This window comes from Syngnathus floridae, chromosome 13, assembly GCF_059516105.1.
Source record: "Syngnathus floridae isolate MCC-2025c chromosome 13, RoL_Sflo_1.0, whole genome shotgun sequence".
NCBI lineage: Eukaryota > Metazoa > Chordata > Actinopteri > Syngnathiformes > Syngnathidae > Syngnathus > Syngnathus floridae.
The window spans coordinates 11,836,788-11,858,765 of record NC_142425.1 but is presented as its reverse complement, the minus strand read 5'-3'; the positions used below and the strand labels follow the sequence as shown (position 1 = coordinate 11,858,765).

At 46.5% G+C, this 21,978-nt stretch overlaps 2 protein-coding genes across 5 annotated transcripts; one reads left to right on the top strand and one right to left on the bottom strand.

Moving 5' to 3' along the window:
• Window positions 1-259: 259 nt before the first annotated feature.
• abhd17ab (abhydrolase domain containing 17A, depalmitoylase b) lies at window positions 260-3,547 on the top strand. Of its 2 annotated transcripts, none has more exons than XM_088393120.1 (5): window positions 260-443; window positions 1,299-1,666; window positions 1,771-1,965; window positions 2,074-2,253; window positions 2,357-3,547. In XM_088393120.1, the coding sequence occupies exons 2-5, from the start codon at window positions 1,305-1,307 to the stop codon at window positions 2,568-2,570; spliced, it is 951 nt and encodes a 316-aa protein (XP_088249246.1). In that variant the 5' UTR covers window positions 260-443; window positions 1,299-1,304; the 3' UTR covers window positions 2,571-3,547. The 2 variants fall into 2 exon arrangements, with proteins under 2 accessions (XP_088249246.1, XP_088249245.1); XM_088393119.1 differs by having other exon boundaries at window positions 261-806.
• Window positions 3,548-4,194: 647 nt separating this feature from the next.
• rgl1 (ral guanine nucleotide dissociation stimulator-like 1) lies at window positions 4,195-21,482 on the bottom strand. Of its 3 annotated transcripts, XM_088393094.1 has the most exons (20): window positions 21,430-21,482; window positions 20,731-20,863; window positions 19,439-19,628; window positions 10,939-11,049; window positions 9,545-9,753; window positions 9,349-9,408; window positions 9,087-9,277; window positions 8,887-9,011; window positions 8,583-8,798; window positions 8,323-8,426; window positions 8,165-8,249; window positions 7,791-7,880; window positions 7,616-7,702; window positions 7,136-7,168; window positions 6,940-7,061; window positions 6,536-6,625; window positions 6,078-6,264; window positions 5,743-5,994; window positions 5,529-5,643; window positions 4,195-5,401 (listed from the first exon to the last, which is right to left on the bottom strand). In XM_088393094.1, the coding sequence occupies exons 2-20, from the start codon at window positions 20,844-20,846 to the stop codon at window positions 5,202-5,204; spliced, it is 2,583 nt and encodes an 860-aa protein (XP_088249220.1). In that variant the 5' UTR covers window positions 20,847-20,863; window positions 21,430-21,482; the 3' UTR covers window positions 4,195-5,201. The 3 variants fall into 3 exon arrangements, with proteins under 3 accessions (XP_088249220.1, XP_088249221.1, XP_088249222.1); XM_088393095.1 differs by lacking the exons at window positions 19,439-19,628; window positions 20,731-20,863; window positions 21,430-21,482 and adding an exon at window positions 15,642-15,663; XM_088393096.1 differs by lacking the exons at window positions 19,439-19,628; window positions 20,731-20,863; window positions 21,430-21,482 and adding an exon at window positions 13,152-13,406.
• Between the last annotated feature and the right edge of the window lie 496 nt (window positions 21,483-21,978).

The window sequence follows — 21,978 nt, the reverse complement described above, 5'->3', positions numbered from 1 at the left end:
ACCAAATAGTACTAATTGGGCATTTTTCCCTAAAATTTAAATCCGTTCATTAAAGTGTAGACATTTTAAAAAGTTAAAAGTACAATAAACATCAAATATTGAACCATTTAAATTATGTTGATTAAAAATAAAATTATGAATTTACTTATTATAATAATAAATATGACTTATTTTATTGACTGCAATTTTACATCATTTAAATCTTTTTAATGCATATTTTTGGTGGGTATAACGCGTATTGTTCTACGTCACATCCGGTCAGCTGTCATTTCCGGATGCGGCAAACCTGGCAAAACACGGCACGAACGAACATGGATTAAAAACCCGAATTCCGAGACAGGAGGAGACGCCGGGCTTGCAAAGACATTCACCAAGACACAGCGATACGCTTCGGATTCCCCGTTTTCGCCTCTTTTGACTTGTCTCCATGGGAACATATTTTTGTACGTTTTAAACCGGTAGATTGTTTTCTTTTTTTTGCTACTTAGCGCCGAGGTCGGTTAGCATTAGCTGGCACGAGGACAACAAATCAGCATTATCCGGGCTCCTCCATTGTGACGTCACCGGCACGCAGGATCTAAAAATTACGCTGCTTTATTTGTCCAAACTTGAATTATTTCTTGAATTGTGGAACCCCGTTTAGTTCTCGACAAAATGGATGAGAGCAGCAGGACTTGAGTCCAACTTATGCGGTGAATAATCGTTTCCACGTCGTCTGTGTCGCTGAAGGGGAATTCGGGAAGGAGACGTCTGTTGTTTTCGGCATTATTTGCATTTAGCTTATGCAAATAGACTCAACTGAACAGGTAAATCCACATTTCTACAAGTGGCAAATAGACGCCTTTCATTAAAACACTTAATAGGTGGTACAATAAATACTTCGTTCCTGTACTCAGTAGATTTAAAAAAAAAATTATGGCTTATTTTAATTCCTATATCTTATTAAACCACGTATTTTAGGGGCAGTGGTAAACCAGACACTATTAGGTCTTAAAATTGTCAAAAATGGGTAGATATTTTTTATTATTAATTGATGATCATAATTTTATTCTGGCAACTATTGGAAATGGCATTTGCCTTAAAAATCCATATTGGCTGGGCCCTAGAAGTAGTCAAGTACAAATATTTTTGTTGTCATAAGTACTCATGAAGATATGAATAGCTAGCACAAATACTTTTCTGTACGAGCTGCCTGATCTTGCATATTTGAGCCGAATCAAGTCAAAATCAGAACGCACGATAACGTCATTTTGAGTTCAACTCAAACGGCGATGCGTTCTAACGATATTTCCCCACAGTGAAGGATGAATGGCCTCTCCGTCAGCGAACTGTGCGGTCTTTTTTGCTGCCCACCATGCCCCAGCCGCATCGCCGCCAAGCTGGCCTTCCTGCCGCCGGAGCCCACGTACGCCTTCATCCCCGATCCAGAGCAGAGCTCGGACGCGTCAGGCAGGACGTCCAGCCTGCGCACTCGCGGCGGCGGCGCCTCGGTGGCCGAGGGCGCCTCGCCGCCCTCATCTGAGAAAAAATGGCGGCTCCACCTGACGGAGCGTGCCGAGTTCCAGTACACACAGCGGGAGCTGGACAGCGTGGAGGTCACCTTCGCCCAGTCAAGCCGAGGGAACAAAATCGGCTGCATGTACATCCGCTGCGTTCCTAATTCGAGGTGCTGCACCTTTCGAACGAGCTCCGCTTTGAGGAGCCGTTTTCATCAGGTCTGATGTGGTGCCAGTTTTTGTAACCGCCGGCGGCCGTCATTTTGCGCGGCAGGTTCACAGTGCTGTTTTCCCACGGCAACGCGGTGGACCTGGGCCAGATGAGTAGCTTCTACATCGGCTTGGGCACGCGCATCAACTGCAACATCTTTTCCTACGACTACTCGGGCTACGGCGTCAGCACCGGCAAGCCCACAGAGAAGGACCTCTACGCCGACATCGACGCCGCCTGGCAGACCCTTCGCACCGGGTAACGCTCAAACCCAAAAGAAGGCCGCAGTGGCCATCGGGAATTTCCAAAACATTGAGGGGGGGGGGGGAGACTTTTGCTACCAACTGTGCATCACATGTCTCTCAGGTACGGCGTGAACCCCGAGAGCATCATCCTGTACGGCCAGAGCATTGGTACGGTTCCCACCGTGGACCTGGCGTCCCGGTACGAGTGCGCCGCCGTGGTCCTACACTCGCCGCTCACGTCGGGCATGAGGGTAGCCTTCCCCGACACCAAGAAGACTTATTGCTTCGACGCCTTCCTCAAGTGAGTCTCGACCGACACACATTCTTTATCCTCCGCAATGAACAACTACGTAGCATAATGCCCATTAAACTCGAGCATGAAATCACGACGTGTGTTTCGGCAGCATCGAGAAAGTATCCAAAATCACGTCGCCCGTGCTGGTCATTCACGGCACCGAGGACGAGGTGATTGACTTCTCGCACGGCCTGACACTGTTCGAGATGTGCCCCAAGGCCGTGGAGCCGCTGTGGGTGGAGGGGGCGGGGCACAACGACATCGAACTCTACTCTCAGTACCTGGAGCGCCTGCGACGCTTCATCGGACACGAGCTCGCCTGAGGCCGCCCCGCTACCAGCTGCTGCTGCAAAAGGGACTATGCCGATACCTTGACTTACCCGGTGTTAATTGATTGATTTAGTTTTGTATTTTTTTTATTTATTTTTCGCTTTCAAAACACATAAATGCAAAATGATCATACTACTCACCAACTTAATTTCTTATTTCAATTTGATGCGATGTTTAATTGGGACAAATTAGCCTCGTGAGTCAAGGTACCACTGTCTACACTTTTTTTTTTTTTAAGGGATTTTAACAAATAACTGTTTTTCAAGAATATTGTTTAGTAAAATGACAAATATTTTCCTTGCTCAGGTTATCCTGTTTTTTGAAGATGTCAAATGGAAGTATTTGGTCTGCTACTTGAGTGCTTCCCAACCTTTATTGAGCCAAGGTGCATATTTTACACGAGAAATAGCTCACAACACAAAACCAGACACAAATTTCACAACAAAGGGAAGTAAACAATGATCTCAATTTAGAAAATTACTGAAAGCTGCTCCAATATTATGAATGACAACAGATTGATACTGCCATCTAGCGGGAGACTATTGAATTGTGGCACTATACGTCACTGGCATAAAGAGATGAACATGGTTTTGTGGCACATCGTGGTTGGGAATCATCGGTCTACCTCAAAGCCCTGTTTTTGTTTTTGAGTCTTATTCAAACCAAAAAAAAAAGAAGTTTTCACTCTTTTCAAGTCGATACGCTGTTTGATTTCATTTACAAATGTGAATGAAGAAATTTCTGCACCACTTTGTCCACCCTTTGAATGTGCTGCTTGAATTGTTTGCAATATCTTGTACATTTTTTTTTCTCCAGGCTTTCATTATGTATGAACCAAAGTTGCTATGTTCTTCACTAATCCATTCACCTGACTAAACTTGATTCTTATGGTTTGGCTAGAAACTTAATTCTATCGTGTCTGCTTTCCAACGTGAAGTTTAATAAATAAGCTAATGAAGGCTTCTCTTGATTCACTCTGCTACATTTCTTATCCTTCAATATTTACATATAAATACGCGTTTTACAGACTTTGGTTATACGTGTACAACGTGTATATTGTTTCAGACATCACCGTAAAACACACATTGAACTTTATCGTGACCGTAATGTAGCGCTGTACATACCTTAGCGTTGATGTTCTGGATCTTCGGATGATCCTCACAACTCCGGTTCCAAACGAGGATTAAAACAATTTATCCATAAGGTGACCAAACAGCAGCAGCGTCCAACTTTGTCCTCAAGACGACAAGAAATTCGCTAAATCCGTGAGGTCCTCCACTTGCGCTTTTGTTTACTCCTTTCAAAACAAATATGAAATGAAACTGGGCCAAAATATCCCTTTTCATCCTTGGAAAAAATCCAAAATAGACCAAATATAACGAACACGTCCACCACCAACAGTCGAAAACATTTTGCCTTAACCCCGAGCAACATCTGAGTTCCATCACCACAATTATCTACTGTCGACCTTTGACACCTTGGCACCACAGCGCCCCCTCGTGGTATGAGTTTTAAATCCAGGATTATGAGGCACAATATAACTCGGCTACTTTTGCCACCAAAGTCTGCTAAAAAAAAATATTACTGTTCTGACAGAAGACAAAAGAACACATTAAATATTGATAATGAATAATTTATTTGTTCAGGTAGAGGTGGAGGCATCTTTGGCAATAATTTTGCATCCAAGTGCTACATGGAGCTCAAAGGCAAGCCCAACTTTAAAACAGATAATTTGTACTTGTCATTAATTGACGTTAATTTTTCTTCCACAGCAGCGCTTTGCAGTGTGAGCTTTAGTAATTTTATTTATTTGATTCCAATCTTTGACCTTTCCTGGCCTGGCATTGATTTTTTCTTGGCACGTCCGTCAGTTTGATAAGCGCTGCTGTGGAGGTTTCAAAAAGGCTTTTTTTTTTTTTTTTTTACTCCTAGCTAAAATCCTCCGTCGTCCTCTACGTGACTGACATTCCACCGAATTGACATAGAAAAAAGCAAGAGTGACATGTTCATGTGTTTTCACATCCCGTCGGCATGTTGGTCCAAGTGACAAGTGCAACGCTGTGTGGTTCAGTTCAGAGCAAGAGTCCCGTTCGCACCCCAAGTGGGACAACCAATAAGAAGAGCACCCCGGGCGAACCAATCAGAATGCACGCTGGGCATTCGTCATGCGGCTCGCTATCTCGTTCACACACCAATCATTCAATGACTCTCACACACATACACAATACTATACTCACACATTCAAAAGCACACACACACACAAGGCCTACTCACATGAAGACTATTGTAGGTCCAAGAAAATTCTACAATACTAATAATATTATTATTATTAACAATAATAATGCTGATGCTATGAGAATACTGTTGGCGCTCGGGAGCTTTGAACAGGCCCCCTTTTTTTTTGATGTGCAAATACAACTTGCCATAAGACATAGAGGCCACTGGGGGTCGCTGTTTCCTCTGCTCTAGGCAGGCGTCATTGGTCACAGCAGGGTTGCCATTTTAGTTAGTCCACAGTCCTCAGCATGGAAAATAGAATGGAACTAACGCTTAGCATGAGGATATAATACGAAGAAATGTTTTTTGGCACTTTGTCCATGTTGCGTTCCAGAGTAGTGTTGCGTTCACAGTGTGACTTTGCTGAGCCGGAGCGACAGGCTGGAGCGGTGGTGGTGCGTTCGGGGCAGCGTGGAGCTGCAGCGCACGCGCATCTGGACCGGCACGCCGGCCCGCGGCGTTGAGCCGCGCACGCGCAGCAGGAAGTCAAAGTTGGCCGATGTGTTCATGGCGTAGAAGACGTTGGCGTTGTCTGGGATGATCAGCTCTGGTGGAGGAAAAAGCAAACAAGACAGCAGGGTGTTAGAACCTGAGGCTGTTTAAAAAACTAATTGTGTTTTGCTCAGCTAGGAATATGAACGATGATGATTAATGAGATGTGTTCCGATGACTACCTCGGTCGTCAGAGATGACCTGCACCAGCTCGTAACCATCCTCCGGTTCTTGCTCAAGGTTGTGTTTGGCCATGGCTCTGGAAATCACCGCCCTCGTCTTGTCTTGACTTGTTAGCTGGAAAAAAAATAAAAATAACATAACATTATTTCTGGTAAGATTACGTTTTTTTTTTTCTCCTCAGAAAAGACCAATTTTGCTCTCCGAGGTGTTTACCAGTATGCTCTTGTAGAGGTTCCCGTTGCCCTGCTCCAGGCTGACTCTGATGATGCAGGCGTCCTGGGCCTGCGTGTTGTAAGCCGGCGTCTGGCCGGGGGACGAGGGCGACAAGGGCGTGAGGGACACGGAGCGTCGGTGGCTGCACGGGGGTCCCGGAAGCAAGGGGGACACGGGCGTCATGGAAACGCTGGTGGTGGATGAGCCCGTGTCCATGGAATGCAGTGACGTGCAGGATGATGACTCGGATAGCTGAAGATACACACAAAGCCATGTTAATCTTTTTCTTGCCATTATTATTTGGACTATTTTCAAAACAAGATCTCAGTGTCCACCTTGTTCTGGGGGTCTGTGCCGTGGGTGGGGGTGAGTCCCTCGCTGTCTGAGGGGCCGCTGGAGTCACTGGAGGAGACGCTGACCGAGTCCATGCTCTCCCCAGAGCTGCCGGTCGGTGGAGATCGCGGCATCTCCCGCACTGGAGAGCTGGAGCTGGACGCGCTGCTGTCTACACCCAGGAACAACCTGGAAACAACACAGGAGCCCTCATAATTATAATTCATAATTCAAATAAAACCAAAATTTCACATTTTAGTTCATAAATATTGAATGCAAAGGTTTTTGACTTGGTAGGTACATAAATACAACTGAAGTGTCCTAATAGGCAGTGGATTATTTCGCCTGCCACTAGAGGGAGCCCACGCACCACTAGTGAAAATACACAAGTATAGAAACTACAAAAAAAGTGATTTTCTTTGCACGTGCTGAACATTTTATAGTATACTTATGTACTCACAGGCTGAGCCTCTTCACCATACTTTTCCTTGGCTTGGGTAACGTCGGGCTGCTATCGCCGAGGCCTTCAATTTCGCACGACAGGGCGTAGCTGCAATGGACACATCAGAATTCATCAAGGTCATAAAGGGACTTCAATGAAGCCGCAATGCATCAGTACAAGTGCCACAAGGAGAATACGACATTGTGCGTGTGGACAATAGGAGCACTCAGCGATGACCTTGTGCACCACTTTCATTGTTCTCTAAGAGATTACGACCAAAGAACAAAAGAGCCCAGTGGAGCGAAGACCTCCAGCAAGGCTCAACTGGTCAGAAAACAACATCTGCGGAGTGCCAGATTAAAAAAAAAAAAAAAAATCTGTGTGGCCTATCATTAGCACTCCTTGTGTTAACTCTCAATTACCTTTCTTCTTCGCTGAGCTGAGTCTGGCTCTTGAACCAGCGCAGGAACACCTGATCCCGAGTCAGGCAGTAGCTGTTACAGGCCGACTGCAGCAGCTTGATCTGAGCGATCACCTCAAACTCCTGCCAAAGTTAAACGTCGGTTCAATGGCGGCGCTTTCAAAGCAGGGCGGCGCGATAGATGTGGCGGCGCTTACCCTTCGTCTCTTCTCAAAGTTGATGAGACCACCCTGCGGAGGACACAAAGAGCGCGCTGTCAGGACCCCCGCACGTCACATGCCGGCGGTCGGCTTAGGCAAACAACATTACGAGGCACCGCTCGCGCAAAGCGGCTGACCGCAAATTCCTCACTCTCGGGAAAAAAAAATCATGCTCTCATCTGAGGCTCGGTGCAAATTTGCAACTCCATTTTTGCAGAGGATAAAGAATCTATGCCTGTTGTTACATTGTCTGTTTACATGTGCTGCTCCTCAAATATTGTTCCCTCAAGAGTTCTAACACCACAGCATCCGCTACGGCTAACTGTCAATGATGTTTTGCATTGTTTGTTAGCATTCAGCTAAGCTAACATTCCGAGTCAGTTGTTTTAAATACGCCATACGTGTCATTATTTTTATTTTAGGTGGAGTTTTCAACGAGCTTCCTAACTGCAGCATGTCGTGAAGTGAGTCGAGTACCTCGACGAGGTCAGGAAGTGCTGTGTCGAGCATGGTCAAGTCGGTCAGAAAGGTCCCCAAGTAAGGTATGGTTCCCTGCATGGCTCCCTGTGGAGGGGGAAAAACACATTGGAATGAAATTCGGCGTTCCAAAGTATCCCGTTTTAGCCGGCGTCATTTCCATCCTTTGTCTCACCATTTCCTTCTGCAGCTGGAGTCTCTTGTGGGTGCGTTTCTGATGCTCTTTGGCACAACTCTCCAGACTGGCAAACTTTGAAGTACCTTCCTGTGGGGGCCGCAAATAGATTCGGTCACGGAAAGTTCTCGACGGAGGGAAAATGTCCGCTCCGAGTCTCGTTTCGGTTTTTAAGTGCAAACGGATCTACTTTATAGCGAGTGAGCGCTAAGTGAATGCTCTGTAAACAAAAAGGCTTTATGAAGACATAAAGAAGGTTTTTATGAGTCTCTTGAGGGAGGAATTTAAGATGGCGCTGTTTATGGAGGACAATCATGCTGCATAAACTGAGAAGGTCCAAAATCAAATATTTATAGTCATTATTAAAACCTCACCCTCATGAGCAGCTCTCTGCTGGTCAGGTAGTTGTTGTGGTCGGAGAAGATGTCCGACAGCTCCTCAAACGTCTGCATGCTGTCTCTGTCCGTCCAAAACGTAAAACATGAACGCTTTCCTTATTTGATTCCAAGCCAGTGTATGTTCGGCGCCTTACTTGTGCACGCAGTTCCACGCTCTCTTCAGCCGGTACAGAGGGTTGGACTGCAGGGCCGACACGATGGCTCGCAGGGAGGAGAAATTTTTACGGATCCGGCATTCCTGTTAGAAGACAACCGGGATGACTTTTTGCCACCGACTCAAACTGCTGATCACCCAAAAATGGAATTGAGGCTTTTTTTAAACTGATCCGTACTACTAGTATCGGTGCTTGGTATCGGTATCGTCGAGGATCGGTACACTTTTGCGTGCTCCCACCTGAGCGATGTCGATCCAGCGCTGGATGACCCTGGCTCGGACGTGCGGCCGTATCTGTCGGTGCCTCAGCACGGTGCTGACCACGCAGGCGGCCACGGCGTTGAACTGCGTGATGGTGGCCCGCACGGTGGGGGCGCTGTGCTTGTTGTCTTTCTTGTCCCTCTGGGACCAAATGGAGCCCAGGCAGTGGTACGGGACGACTTTTTTGAACAGCAGCTGCGGCCGGAACAAAACAGGATGGCTTGACGCAGCTGTTTCCCTTTGAAAACACAACGCCGCGTCTGTTTGCTCAGCTCGCACTTACTGCGTCCATGTAGGTCAGCTGCTCCGCCACCAGGTCCGAGTCGAATGACAAGAAGTCCTCCTGGAGCTCCGTGTCCGCTTCGTCCTCCTCGCCGAGGCAAAAGGAACTATTGCCGTGGAACCCGGCTGAGGATCCAACGCGTTTGGTCAGGTGATTTGAAGAAAGCCAAAACGATTTTAGAAAACGAACGCCTGGCTTACCGTCAGGCTCGTCCAGGCTGGCCTGCGCCCGCAGCTGCTCCAGAAGCCCCTCGGCGCGTCGCAGGGCCTCGGAGCCGGGCAGAGCCCCGCGTAGGTAGTCCATCAGCCTGCGCAGGCAGGGGTAGTCTGGCGGCTCCTGGAAGTCTTCAGGACACTGGTCCAGCCAGGCACGCAGGATGGAGGCTAAGGCACTGAGGAGACCAGACAGCTTTTAGACCTTTTAAAAAAGCACAGAGTTCATGGCGAGAGGACAAAATCTCACTTTCTGATGGCTCCGTTGCTTTTTTTGGCACCTGGTTGGGTTTCTTCTGCGCTTCCATATCTGCAACAATAACACGACTGTGAATAAAAGTAGTGATCGCACGCTCGGGTTACATTCCGCGCCCCTCTGCGATAGTGAGCGTACGCTCCCGCAAAACAACCGCTGCGTTTAAACGACCAATCCAAACCCGACGTACCTGTCAAGTAGCAGGTGCAGTACCGTCTGCGTGCTGGCGAAGGCTCGGTAGGTGGACAGGAAGATGGATGTGTACGTGAGGTCGTTGTCGCCGAACGCCGTCAGCAGCGTCTCCACCAGACGCTCCAGCGTCCCGGCGCGGATACTTCGGATCTTGCACGTCTCCAATTGGCTGACCGTGTGACCGGGAGGCAAGCGGTCGCCGTCCGCCTGAACACACGCGCAGCAAACTGGTGTGATTCGGCGTCGGCCACCTCGGCGTTTATTTTTGGGAGTCGTTCCATTGAAAACAAGCAAATACGGCGGAACGGAAAGAGGGAGGAACAATCTTGACCTATATTTTCCCCCGCCACTTATCCAGATGTGTCCTACTATTGTGACTTGAGGAGTTGCAGAGCGACCGGGAGGGAAGAAGAAGTGGCACAGACAAGACGGAGGGAAGGAGAAAGGGAAGAGGGGGGGGTGCGAGGTTAGCACACTACAGCAGGAAAGGCTCCAATCTGCTTTTAATCACAGACCCCTCCTCCTCATTCTCCAAGCCCCCCCCACCCAGCACTCCCCTCCGATAACAACTCGAGAAAAACACATGATGAGCTAGCCCGGGAGTTCCACTACGGAAATGCAAAAGTTAGGGAGACATTTTGTCTGTCTACATGTGCTGAGGCACCATTTGTGTTTCAAGGTTGCGACCCTAACCATCGAGGCCCTGAGTTCAGTTCAGCCCTTCCACTAATGAGACAAAAGAATTTAGTTTGTCGTGCAAGCAGACATTTTTCAATCCAATCCCGGCTGTTAACGCTTCAAAACGACGCGGCCAAATCCCTCCCGCATAGCTCACGGCATTTTACCGATCTAAACTGCTGAGCGTGTCACAATGCCGAGTAAACAACAGCGTTAAAGAAACAAGAAGTGTCTTTTTTGTGTGTGTGTGTGTGTGTGTACGGCCGCGAAATGCGCAACTCAAGGAAAATCTTTTAATGCCTTTTAATGCCAGAACAGCATTTCATCAAACTGCTGCTGCAAAGGGGCTGAAGGGAGAGAGAGAAAGAAAGAGTGGGATGGATGAGGAGAGGGAGGGGGCGAGCAGTTTGCTTGCCAAGCTGGGAAAGTCAGGAAATCACATGCTTTAGCTAAAAGAGAGAGAGGGGGGCGTCAGTGCAAGCTGCTGCTAAAGGTGACGTCCAGAGTGGGAGATTTATAACGCAAATGTTAAAACAACAATGCAGAGAGGCGCCAGCGTGCAAAACAATGGAGACGAGATGAAGAAAGCGGATGCCTCCATCCGTGACCACCCCCAACCACCACATGATGTTTCACTCGGAATGACTTGGCAGATTTGTCGGCGAGACATTTCGTTGCGACAAAATGGATGTCTGTAAATATTGTCCGACGTACCCCCAGCCATCTTGCGCCTTTGTTGGCCGCCTGTTGAATCTGAACCCTCTTCAGCGTCACGTTGTAGATGGCTCCTTCCTCCACTTCCTCCCCCCAGTCCTGCACCGAGCTCTGCGACCGAGAAAAAAAGAAGTCTGCATTAGAGGTTGAGTTCTCTTCACAGTTGCTAGCCAGCAAAGTTCAAGAAGAAGTCGAGACATTTGGGATGTGATAAAAGCTGCGGGTTAGCTTCAAGCTAGGAACTGAACTCGCTCATATGCAGAAGATGACCTCAGCGCCGTTGACATTTTTTTTTTAACTTTATCAGTGAACGACGCAGCCGTCGGAATGACAAAAATCTGTTTGGCGCTTATCCAAAGTAGGATTGCTTGGCCTTCGTCTATCATGGGATGACCTCAGAGACTTTGGCTAAGCTCAGAAATATTCGCTCCGACTCCCTAATCAACATATGGGGATTTTTTTTTTCTATAGTGAATTTAGATAGTTTGCTACAATTTCTAATCAATGGAAGGTATGAGTTCCTCAATGTGTCATTCACGTACATTAAGAAGGACACAAGTGCTGTACAGCATCAAGAAGTTCCCAACCCCCAACACTGCAGCATGCTAGTCCCCCCCCCCCCCCCCCCCCCCTAAACTCCCCATCCATCTATTTTACTGCGTCCCCGTCTCGGCGGAGGTGAAGCCGGAGCTGCGCAACCTTCAGGGAGCCGTGAAAAGGTTGACGAGGACGCGACGGGAATGTGCGCCGACTCCCAAATGAGCCCCGATGCGACAAGTCTGCACGGGACTTTGATCGAGAGGGCGTCAGTCGAAATCAGCACGAAATTGCTGACTTATTCGGTTTGGACTATTGAGGTAGGAAGTTCGAAAGGCCTTGGGGAGGTCGGTACCTGACACATTGCAAGGAAGCTAGCGGCTCATCATGACTGCCGCACAGCAGCGGCCATGAAACTAGCAAGGGGGAAGGTGAATGAATGACAACACACTTAAAAAAAAAAAAAAAAAAAACAAGGCGAGTGTGGAGCGTTGAAAGCCAGCAGTGAATTCTGCTGACACATCAACATGTGGAGACAAAAACAGAAGCGTCGACAGGAGACGGGCCAGAACCGAACACCACGCATGCAGCATGACGGCCAAGTCCGCACACACACACACTTGCAGCAGAGATTTGGATCACACGCTCGCAAATGGGAGTCGAGAAAAGGTCAAGTGGTAGCAACGCCACCACACGAACGGCGGGTCGTTCATTCTTTCCACTTTCAATTGGAAATGCTTTCATTATTTCAACAGACCTATTTTTTTTTTTAGATTTCCAATTGAAAATAAAACAAACTGACAGCTTTGGGGACAGGACGCTCAATTGGACGGGCCGGACAATCCCCCAAGCTCACGGGTCAGCAACACGTCTCCACGTCCAGCTGCAAAGACGGATCAGCCCATGAGTCATGCAGTCTGCATACTCCCAAAACAATAGACGGGGGGTCCGGCCCAGCCTGGCCTGGCTGCACAAACACACTGTGTGTGTGTGTTGATTCCCAAATCTCTCCAAGTCAGTCAGGCTTACATGGAAACCAAAAGCAAGTCCTTTTTCAAATACACAATACACAAGTTATCAAAAGAGCCCTGAAATCTGCATTAATTCATTATCCTTGGTAGAGAAGCAAATAGGCCGAGTCCTGTTACTTGTCCAAAACAGTAGTTTTGTAAGTTTGTGTGTAACTGGTAGTATTGTTCCTACTACTACTACTACTACTAACAAGTGCGTGTTACTCGTGCTGTGCACTAGTTGACAAGTGTGCTAATAGCAGCTATCGGTGCATCACTAGCAAAAGTAATGTGCGTGAAAAAACGACTAGTTTGCTGCGAGTACATTTAAAATAAATGTTAACAGTAGAGTCAAGATTACAAGTGGTGAAGCTTTTTGTGCCTTGAAGCATTGAGAAAAAGACAATTGTTCTTTCCTAACGTGCGTGTCCCAGAAAGTTTTTAAAAGCATCATCTTCACGAGTTGGGGAAAAGTCCAGGAAACGTTTAACGTCTGGGACCAATGCGAAATTAATCCGAACATGAAAGAGAGACCCCCCCCCCTCGCCTTCCCCCTCTTTATCCCCTCTACTTTCCCAAGCTTACGACCTCCACCCCCCGTCCTTCGGTCTTCAACCTCTTTCAACGGACTCTTCTTCCAAAACTTTTATTTCTTATTGTTTTTACCATTTTACTCTTCCAGGCGAACTTCATGGCGAGTCCTTCTCTCATGGTCCGGGGACAGCATCAGAGAGCACCAAAAAAGTCCTTGCGAGGAAAGAGACGAAAGATGGACCCTTTCAACTTTGGCTTCTTGTTTATCCGTTTTTCTTCAAGCTCCACCACATGTGCTGGTGTCCAAAAGTCCAAATGTTCCGCTCCTCTCGGGTGAACCTCTTGTGTTGAATGAGCTGCCTCCTCCTTCGCCCTCAAAACACGAACACGCAGCTCCTGACTCCTCCCCCCAGCCGTCATTACCGTAAAACACCCAATAAAATGACCAGCGGATTTTTTTTTTTTTTTTTCGCTCAGAGCTTCCCCTAAACAAGTGTTTTTCAAGGAAATTAGAAACATCTCACAGCACACCACCACACAGAAGTATCACTTGTGGGAAAAAAAAACAATAACATGATGAAATATAATGTAAAGAATTTACTTGCCTTGTCTTTACCTTTAATTAAGTATAAGTCAGTGTTACTCAATCTAGGGTGTCTTTTAATCAATGCATCAACTATAAAATACACCATTAAAGAAGCAAATGATGTTAAATGTTTGGGATCAGACATATGCAAATGCTACGTCATTTTGTGAGGGAAGCAGCTGCTGCCTCGGGGCCTCCCGACGCGGGACAATACAAGGAAGGCGTTGCATGGCGTCATTGGCGCTGTGCATTGTCAATGCGCAAAGAGGAGAATGGGCTCGAGTGTGTGAAAAGGGCCCACACTGCTTCCACTGTTAATATCGGAAAAACTCCAACTCAAAAACGACCCACTGATGTGAAGATATGAATCAAGCCTCGGTTTCATTGGGGGACAAAAGTTGTATTGTAGATGTTTGGGAAGAAATTTGATGTTGCTTCCCAGTCAAAGTGATACTATGAAAAAAAATAAAACTTGAATGACGCTCTGTAGAGTATAAAACTGCTTTGTCATCATTTTCTGTGGCTGCAACCCACTTTTTGTGCGCCCCGACGTCATCACAAGCATCACCGCGCCGTCATTCGCAACCTCTCGAGGTCCCCGCGTAAGAAGGTGAGGGCACGGCCCTCACATCTGGCTTCTCTCCAGTTCCCAGGCCGAGCCGCCCGGACCGAGTCCACGCAGTGCTGGGAAGCCCGTGGGGTCACTGGGAAGGTTATGACCCCAAAGACCCCCCCTTGAGACTGTGATGTCATCGCTGCCATCAGACCAGGCGTCGGACGAATGCCACAAGATGGACGAGCTGATATGGGGGGTGTCTTTCAATGTGACTCAACATTGTACAGTTCCCCCACCTACGTAGTGATTCTCTATTTGCATTGAAACACCTTGGCATCAAATTCTCTTATGACGCAGCAGAAACAAAAAGAAACCCCCCCCAAAATGGCCGACGTTCTTTTATGGGTTCCTGCTATTATTCCACTTCCTAAATGTTAACGTGGTGCTACAGTAGACCAAAAAAATAGGCGGCGCGTCACCGGTACTGTTATTGCACCACATGTTTGGGGGGGGGGTACATTCCAGGAAATCTCCCGCTTCCTGCCTCCAACCCCCTGACTCTGCTGTCCTCGTACCAGTGCTGCGAATTAACCAAGTACAAATACTTCATTAAAGTACTTAACACAGATGTTATCTATTTGTGAGCCCATCAATGGTATTTTGCATTGTGTGTTAGCATTAAGCTAAGTATTTGTACCCTAATGCCACCTCTCCCTCATACCTGACTGCCTCGTCCAGACCTTCTCCAACAAAGTCATAAAAGCAGAAGGAGGAGGGGCGAGGGATGATAAAATGGAGGCAAGAGTTGACTTTTGGGCAGTCCACGTTGTTTACGTCCCAGATAAGACGGTGGTCGTATATCAGGGAAAGTGTCGGAGATTAACTTGAAAGGGGACATTATCTCCACTCGGGGGTCGAGTTCACGGTACAGGCAGAACCTGAGAAGACGCACACCGACCGGCTCATCTCATATGACGTGATGTAATCTCGTGTCAGCCTCGCGGAGAAAAATGACTACATAAATCCACCCCCGCACGGACGAGTCCTACTTTGCCTTTTAGCGGTAAACAAGATTGCGGTATCACTTTGTTGGTGTGTCATGTTGGGAAGAAGAAAAATAAAAAATTCCCGTTGCTGTCAAAATGTCTGTTCTTGTTTTTGCCTCCCTCGGTTTACGAGCAGCGTGTTTGTGTCGACGGATGTGGAGGGCAGAGTTCATAGCCGCAAGTCAGACGTTGAGAGAATTACACATCTAAGTTACAACACAGCTTTGTTTTTTTTCAAAGTCTGCTAGCATCACGCTAACACATAATGCGAAACGCTGCCGGCAGGCTAACAGAACTAGCATTCATACTAGGGTAGTGCTAAACCTCAAAGGAAAGTCAAAGATGTTCTTTAAAATATATGTACCAAGGTTTTCGCCACTATGATGTCATTTTCAGTCGACGACATAAATCAAACATAATAAATCGATACTCACAGGCATATATTCTTTATCCTCAGAACTAACAGTACAGCAGTTTACAAAGCGTTGACAGTCTTCTTTGTGTATTAATGAGAGTATATACTGCCCACCGGTGGCCAAAGAATGCATAGCAGGAGCAGCACAATATCAAGCAGTAGCGAAGCATGAAAAAATGACGCGCAAACTGTTGAAAACTGGTCAACGCGCTAGCTACCGTAACGCTTTCAACAATCCTAGCGGCCCTGCGGGGTCAACCATAACAACGAAATCAAGCTTGCTCGAAAGTGCGAGGCTGCTTAACGTGTTCCATATGAGCGACTCCAGTTGTGATTTGTGAGGCTTGGTCGACCGCGTCGACGTGCGGTGACAACGGGCCAAACACTTGCACAGCTGCGTTTGCCTTCGCCTCTCTCCGTTCAAGCGGAACTTTTGTTCGGACCACATGAAAGGCCGGCTCGCTCGCGGCCCCTCGCCATCGCTCATCTCTTATGTCACTCACAACTATTGTCCACCCTCTTTCTTTCTTTCGCTCTTTTTTTCCTTTCTTATTCCACAAAGATGACATCACTTCCAGTAAAGGCCAGACTTTGGAGGTTTAATCCCCGCCCCCCTTTCGAGTCCCACACGAGAATCACAGCTGGGAGGAAAGTTTCTTGGGAATTTCATAACCACTTAAATTATGACAAATCAATTTTTTTTTTTTAACGTAGGGAGATCTTCATAACAATTTTTTTTTCCCCCCTTAGCTTCCTTTTGGGGGTCAGTAGTGAAAAAAACTGGGATAATCCTCCTGACTTGGATTCTACTTTCAAGTGTTGGGCTTCTAAATTAGACACACACACACATTTAAAAACACCCCCCCGCCCAACCCCAGCCGCCTTCCAAGCTAAGCCAGGCTAAGCCTTGAATGAGTCAGTCTGGACCAGGTTGCTTGTCTGTCTGACCTGTCGCTAATAAGAGAAGGCCCATCTGTTCACCGAGAGGTCCACGCAAACCTCGACTTGTCACATATGCAACAAAAACAACACACACACCCTCGGCACAATCTGTGTATTGTTTATCCAGTCCATTCTGTCCCCTCTCCAAAAAAAAAAAAAAAAAATGCTACATGAAATCGTTTTCTTTTGGCAACAGGTAACAACGGGAAATTTGCGCCCCCTTGTGGTGTTGCCCTTTGACCACACACAGTGGGCTCCCAACAAACTCACACCTAAATGTGGATTTTAACTCGAGAACTCACACCAAACGAGAACCAGCCATTAAAAAAAAAAAAAAAACTGGCGCAGTCTGTCGCTGTGTTAGGAAATGAAACCGAGTGAGTGACGCACATAACACGCTCATCAGAAAAGTGAACAACACGAGCCGGAATATGCAAAAAAAAAAAAAAATGACATGTTCAAATCCGCCGTGTTATGCTGACTGGGTGAGTGACTCACATTTTCAACTGGACGACCAACCGCAACACACACACTCATGCAAATACACACATCGCGATGCCAGCTTGATCCCTGTCATGCGTCCAGGCTAATACTGCTAACTCTCCTAGCTAAATTACTCTGATTTTTTTTTTTTTTTTTTTTGGAGTCAGCTAGTCCCCCCTCGAGCGTCTCCAGCAGGGCCGGACGGACCAACAAGGGACAATAGTCGCACTTATTGACTTTTCACACCAGTCCCATTGTGTGACCTATAATTAGGCCGACAACAACACGGCGCCCCGGGCGGCCAGACAACCCCGACGCATGCCGTGGGGGGGTCGGGGGGGTCGCTTGAGAGCGTAAACAGCATCTTAAGTGCTTGATTGAATAAAAGGAAAATAGTACCTTGTTTTGGAAGGTTAAAAAGAAGCTTTGTTCATGTTAAAGTGGATCAAAGGTCATCTATTTTAGTTCCGAAGGACAACAGACTCTCTTTTGATTAAGTTGCTCCGCACAAACAAACACTTTCTGTGGAATGATGGCACGTGATGGACAAATATGAAACAGGATGTCAAAAAACGAGAAGTCGCCCTGCAGTTCAAAGTGTGTTGTCAAGTCATCAAAACGAGTTTGGGAAGGGAAACACTGAGACGTCACGGAGAACGAGCGGCACTTCTCTGTTCATTAAATGAGAAAGAGGAAGGAGGAGTGCTCAATCAGCTTTCCCATTTGTTTTTGTGTGTGTTGTTTTGTCAATGGGTCGGACGCTCGGGTTACAGACCACATTGTGGAAATTCTTCGTCCTTTCCGCCCGCTTTCCCCCGTCGACTACCACTTCCCCTTTTTCTAGCTGGTGACTTTTTCAAGTTCACTGAACTTATCCAGCCGCCGGTTCCCGTACTTTAATTCCCGCTTAATGAATGGATCCGCCCGCGGCTTAATTGGATTGCTGCCACGGTAAGTAAAAGAGAGCAGGAGGATAAAAAGTCCATTGTTAGGTCAAAGTCGTAAAACGTAGCGCGGTAAACCGCTGAGATGTTTGCGCTTCTGTCACAAGGAAGTTTAAATTCGGTCAAGCTCTTTGTCAGTACGTGACCTCTGTGAACTTCAAGCGCTTGCTACTTGGGCCTTCAAATCCAATTCGAAATAAAAGGGCAGATTAGCTTGACATGGCGACACAGAGACGCTGAAATCTGATTGGACAAAAAAAACAACTTGGTAACAGAACAACTCGACAACATCTACCCCAGTACAATCTGCACTTTTGCCAACTCGGCATTTTGACCCGTTTTGCAAAAACAGCATAGTGTGGCGGTCTCGTTATAATCAGCGTTGATAACGATAGACACCTCAGCGCTCGTATCGTTTCTCACCTGAACTTTTGGAACGGTGATTACAGTAATCAGGTCCGCCGCCAACTATTTTGACATCCTTTCATAACACACGACTAACACTTAAGACTTTTCAAATGCCCTTCTTGACCTTCTCAACTGGTTTTACAGTTTACATATCCAATATTTACACACTCAAGGGTTTATTGTTATGTAATTTTAGTAGAGTCCTCCAGCTCTACTTACTTTTACTGCCCTCCAGCTGTTATGATACGGTAAAAGTCACAAGGTGCTGATGGATGCAGCAAGCGAGAGAGCGAGCGCTCCCTAAGCTCCCCCAAGGCCGGCAAACAATGGTCGGAAAGAGCCAGGATGTCGGACGAGCGACACGGCCAAATCGTCCGCGCCGACCGCGAATACACTGACAAGTGACGTCATACTTTGGGAAAAAAAAAAGTCGCAAAGGTCGCCGATTGTACCTTTCGGTGCACAAATCCAAAGCCGCCTCGGACTAAATATGATTAGCGGCCGCTCGGAATTTCCTGTCAGCTAAGGCCTTCGAGCGGCCTAAGATAAAACGCAGACATGCGTCGACAATTCTGATTTAGCCTGTGACACACATCGGGAGTCATTTCTGAGAGTCTGCAGTCACTTGGTCTTCTCTGTCAACGTGAGGTCACCGCTCCTCCCCGGTGGAGTTACTCGAGGTCACCGTCGGGGTTTGTGTTTTTGGGATGCAAACAGAGGAAGGAAATGAAGGGCATGTGATGGCCAGCTGTGATGGCCAGCTCTGTTGTGTGAAAAGATTTCTAATCTTGAACTGGAGAAAGTGTTGGAGCCAAGGCCAACATCTGCCGGCTTGTTTTAAAACCCGACTGCGAGTACCTGCGACTGCTTCCAATGGAAACACACAGAACAGGGCAGACTAAACAATCGGGCAGCTGTTTTGCTCCACACTTGCTGAACTCCAAGATGAAATTTGGAGTCCATTCGCCCAGTTGGACCCGAATAACCAAGAATCTCCACAAACATTGAGTCGAGCCATAGCCTTGTCTAAAGTACTCACCCAGTGTCGCGGGCTTCCTTCCGGGGAGCGGGCCTGGTACCTTTGCAGGGCCACCCCTCCGTCGCCCTCCAGGAGCAGAGTGCAATCCAGGTCGGCGAGCGGCGGCCAGGGTAAGATGGTGGCCAGCGGGTAGTGGGAGATCATGCTGACCATTTGCTTCAGCCCTCCGGACGCCAGCGCATACTCCAGCCTGGATGGAGTCCACGACAAGAAAAGTATTTTTTTTCTGTTGCGCGTGGAAGCCGACTTGCCAGTACCACTGGAGCGCGTGAGTGATTAAAACTCTTGTTGTCTCTCCTTTTTTCCTCCCCCCACCATTCATCCCAGTCAGAGGGGAGGAGAGAGGGGGGGGGAGGGAAGCGGAGGAGGAGGGGGAGGAGCCTTCGCAAAAAACACTGGCCTGAACCACAAGACAGGAAAGCTGAGATAGACAGCAGGATGTTGTGCCAGAGCTTCTACGAATCCAAAACAATCGAGGCATATTTTCCTTTTTCCACTGACAGGGGGAAATTCATTAAGTACACTTACACAATCTAATGACAAAAATTCAACCTTTGCAAAGCTGGGTCAAATTGTTCCCTGGTGAAATAATTGTTATCGTAATGTGGCTTTTCAACTGTATACGAGATCAATTCATTTGCATTTCAATTCATTGTACTGATCTGAAGATAATTTTCAGGAAAAAGTTTAACTTTAAAATAGTTGTGTAAATTGTAGAATGTGGAGAGATTTTTTCTTTTTTAATCAATTTCAGGGTTCCTAATGACACAATTAACCCCACAAAAATGATCATTTTTATTTTAGTCGAAGTACAAGTGACACTAAGCTTACAAAGGCCAAACAATGACCCAGATGATCAATGTGTAACATTTCTGCTGGGTGTGCGTGTGCACGCGTGTGATCAAGTCATGTGTAAAACTCGGATTAGAGCAGAGCTGGTGCGCACCCTGCACGTGGAATCACTAGTTAATGTTGTACAGTGTGCTTACCACACTTTTCAAGCTGCTTCCTAAAGTCAGACTGAGCATCCTGTTGTTTTAAGAGTAAATAAACAACCACACATGTAACACCAACACACACACAATGCCGCGGCATCATCTTGTGACTCACGACTGACTCAATCGGACAAAATTGCTCGGTGAGCTTAATGCAATGCATCTCTTCTTAAAATACATTTGTGTACATATAAAAGGAATGAGTCACGAGCTCTTAGGGAACATACCAATCATTAAAATGCCTCTGTAACGAGACGTGATAGCCCGGAGTGTGTGTGAAGACAAAAAGCAACTCACCCAGTAATGCCCAGGATGAAGTGTTCCCCTTCCTCCGCTTCCTGTGCCACTTGGAAAACATTACTGGATGGACGTTCCTGACATCCAACGAGGAATGCTGGAACATGGATGCGCATGGAAAGTTTTGCGTCACCTGTAAATGTGAAAGATGAGAAAAATGATAAAGATATAATTGTTACGCAGTAAAACCTGTTACAAGATTAAAAGTAGGTTACGATGGGGAAGAAGTTGAGCCTGGGTTGTTGGTGGAAATTCCAGAATGTCTGATGTTTCCACAATGCTGAGTGGTTGTTAAAAGGTGAACTAATGACAGCTATTTTTATAAATTGCAAATGAGACATACACCCGGATTTACGCTGGATTTTTTTCTAAAGCAATCTATCTGTTAGTCATTAATTTTTAAGCACAAAATTATAAAATGAGTGAAATGATATTATATTCAGGTCTTTTGTCGTCATAACGTGTAAATTTCTGGTTTAATTATAAACATATTATAAAATAAAATATTATGCGTTTGATTATAAACACTAAAAGGGCGTGTGGGAATGTGGGGGGTCCCAATCGACCACAAATTACATCAATAAACATTTCCCAACCGTGTTCCAGGCTGGAGTGTGCGACGGGTACCTTTAATTGGAAGTTCTTCTCTCTATTAAGCAGAATTTAGCTCTATTTCGTTATATTTTAAGTTATTCTTACCATTTTCTTGTACTTCTGCGCATGCTAGGTGAAGTGTAATTAACTTCCGGGTTTCCGTGACGTAATTGCCACTCGTGTTCAGCTTGACGATTTAAACGTGTCCCTAGTCTTTTAAATTATTTCCTCAGTGACAACAACATTCATTATTAATTTAAATAATTTAAAAATAATAATTTTTCAATTCTACTTCTTTCTCAAGAACTAAATAAAAGGAGTTGCTAATTTCCTGACGTAATCGTGACGTAATCGTCTCCAGGAAAAAAGCGGAAGCTATTTAATTTAACTTTGTACGTTCAGCTCCAACATAAGATAAATGAGTCAAGAGGGGAAATTAAGAGGCAAACATTTTAAGGGCACTGCTTGTTTCAACACGAGTCTATACTGTCCTCTTCTGGTTAAAATAAGAAAACGAAGGGAAGTAAATCCAAAGTGACACACTATATCTTAAGACCAGCAGATGGCAGCATAATGCCGTCTAGGATTCTCAGTCTTAAACCAGCACGTCCCTGCTTTATCTCCTAATTTGCAAGCGCCAGATCTTCTTGCAGC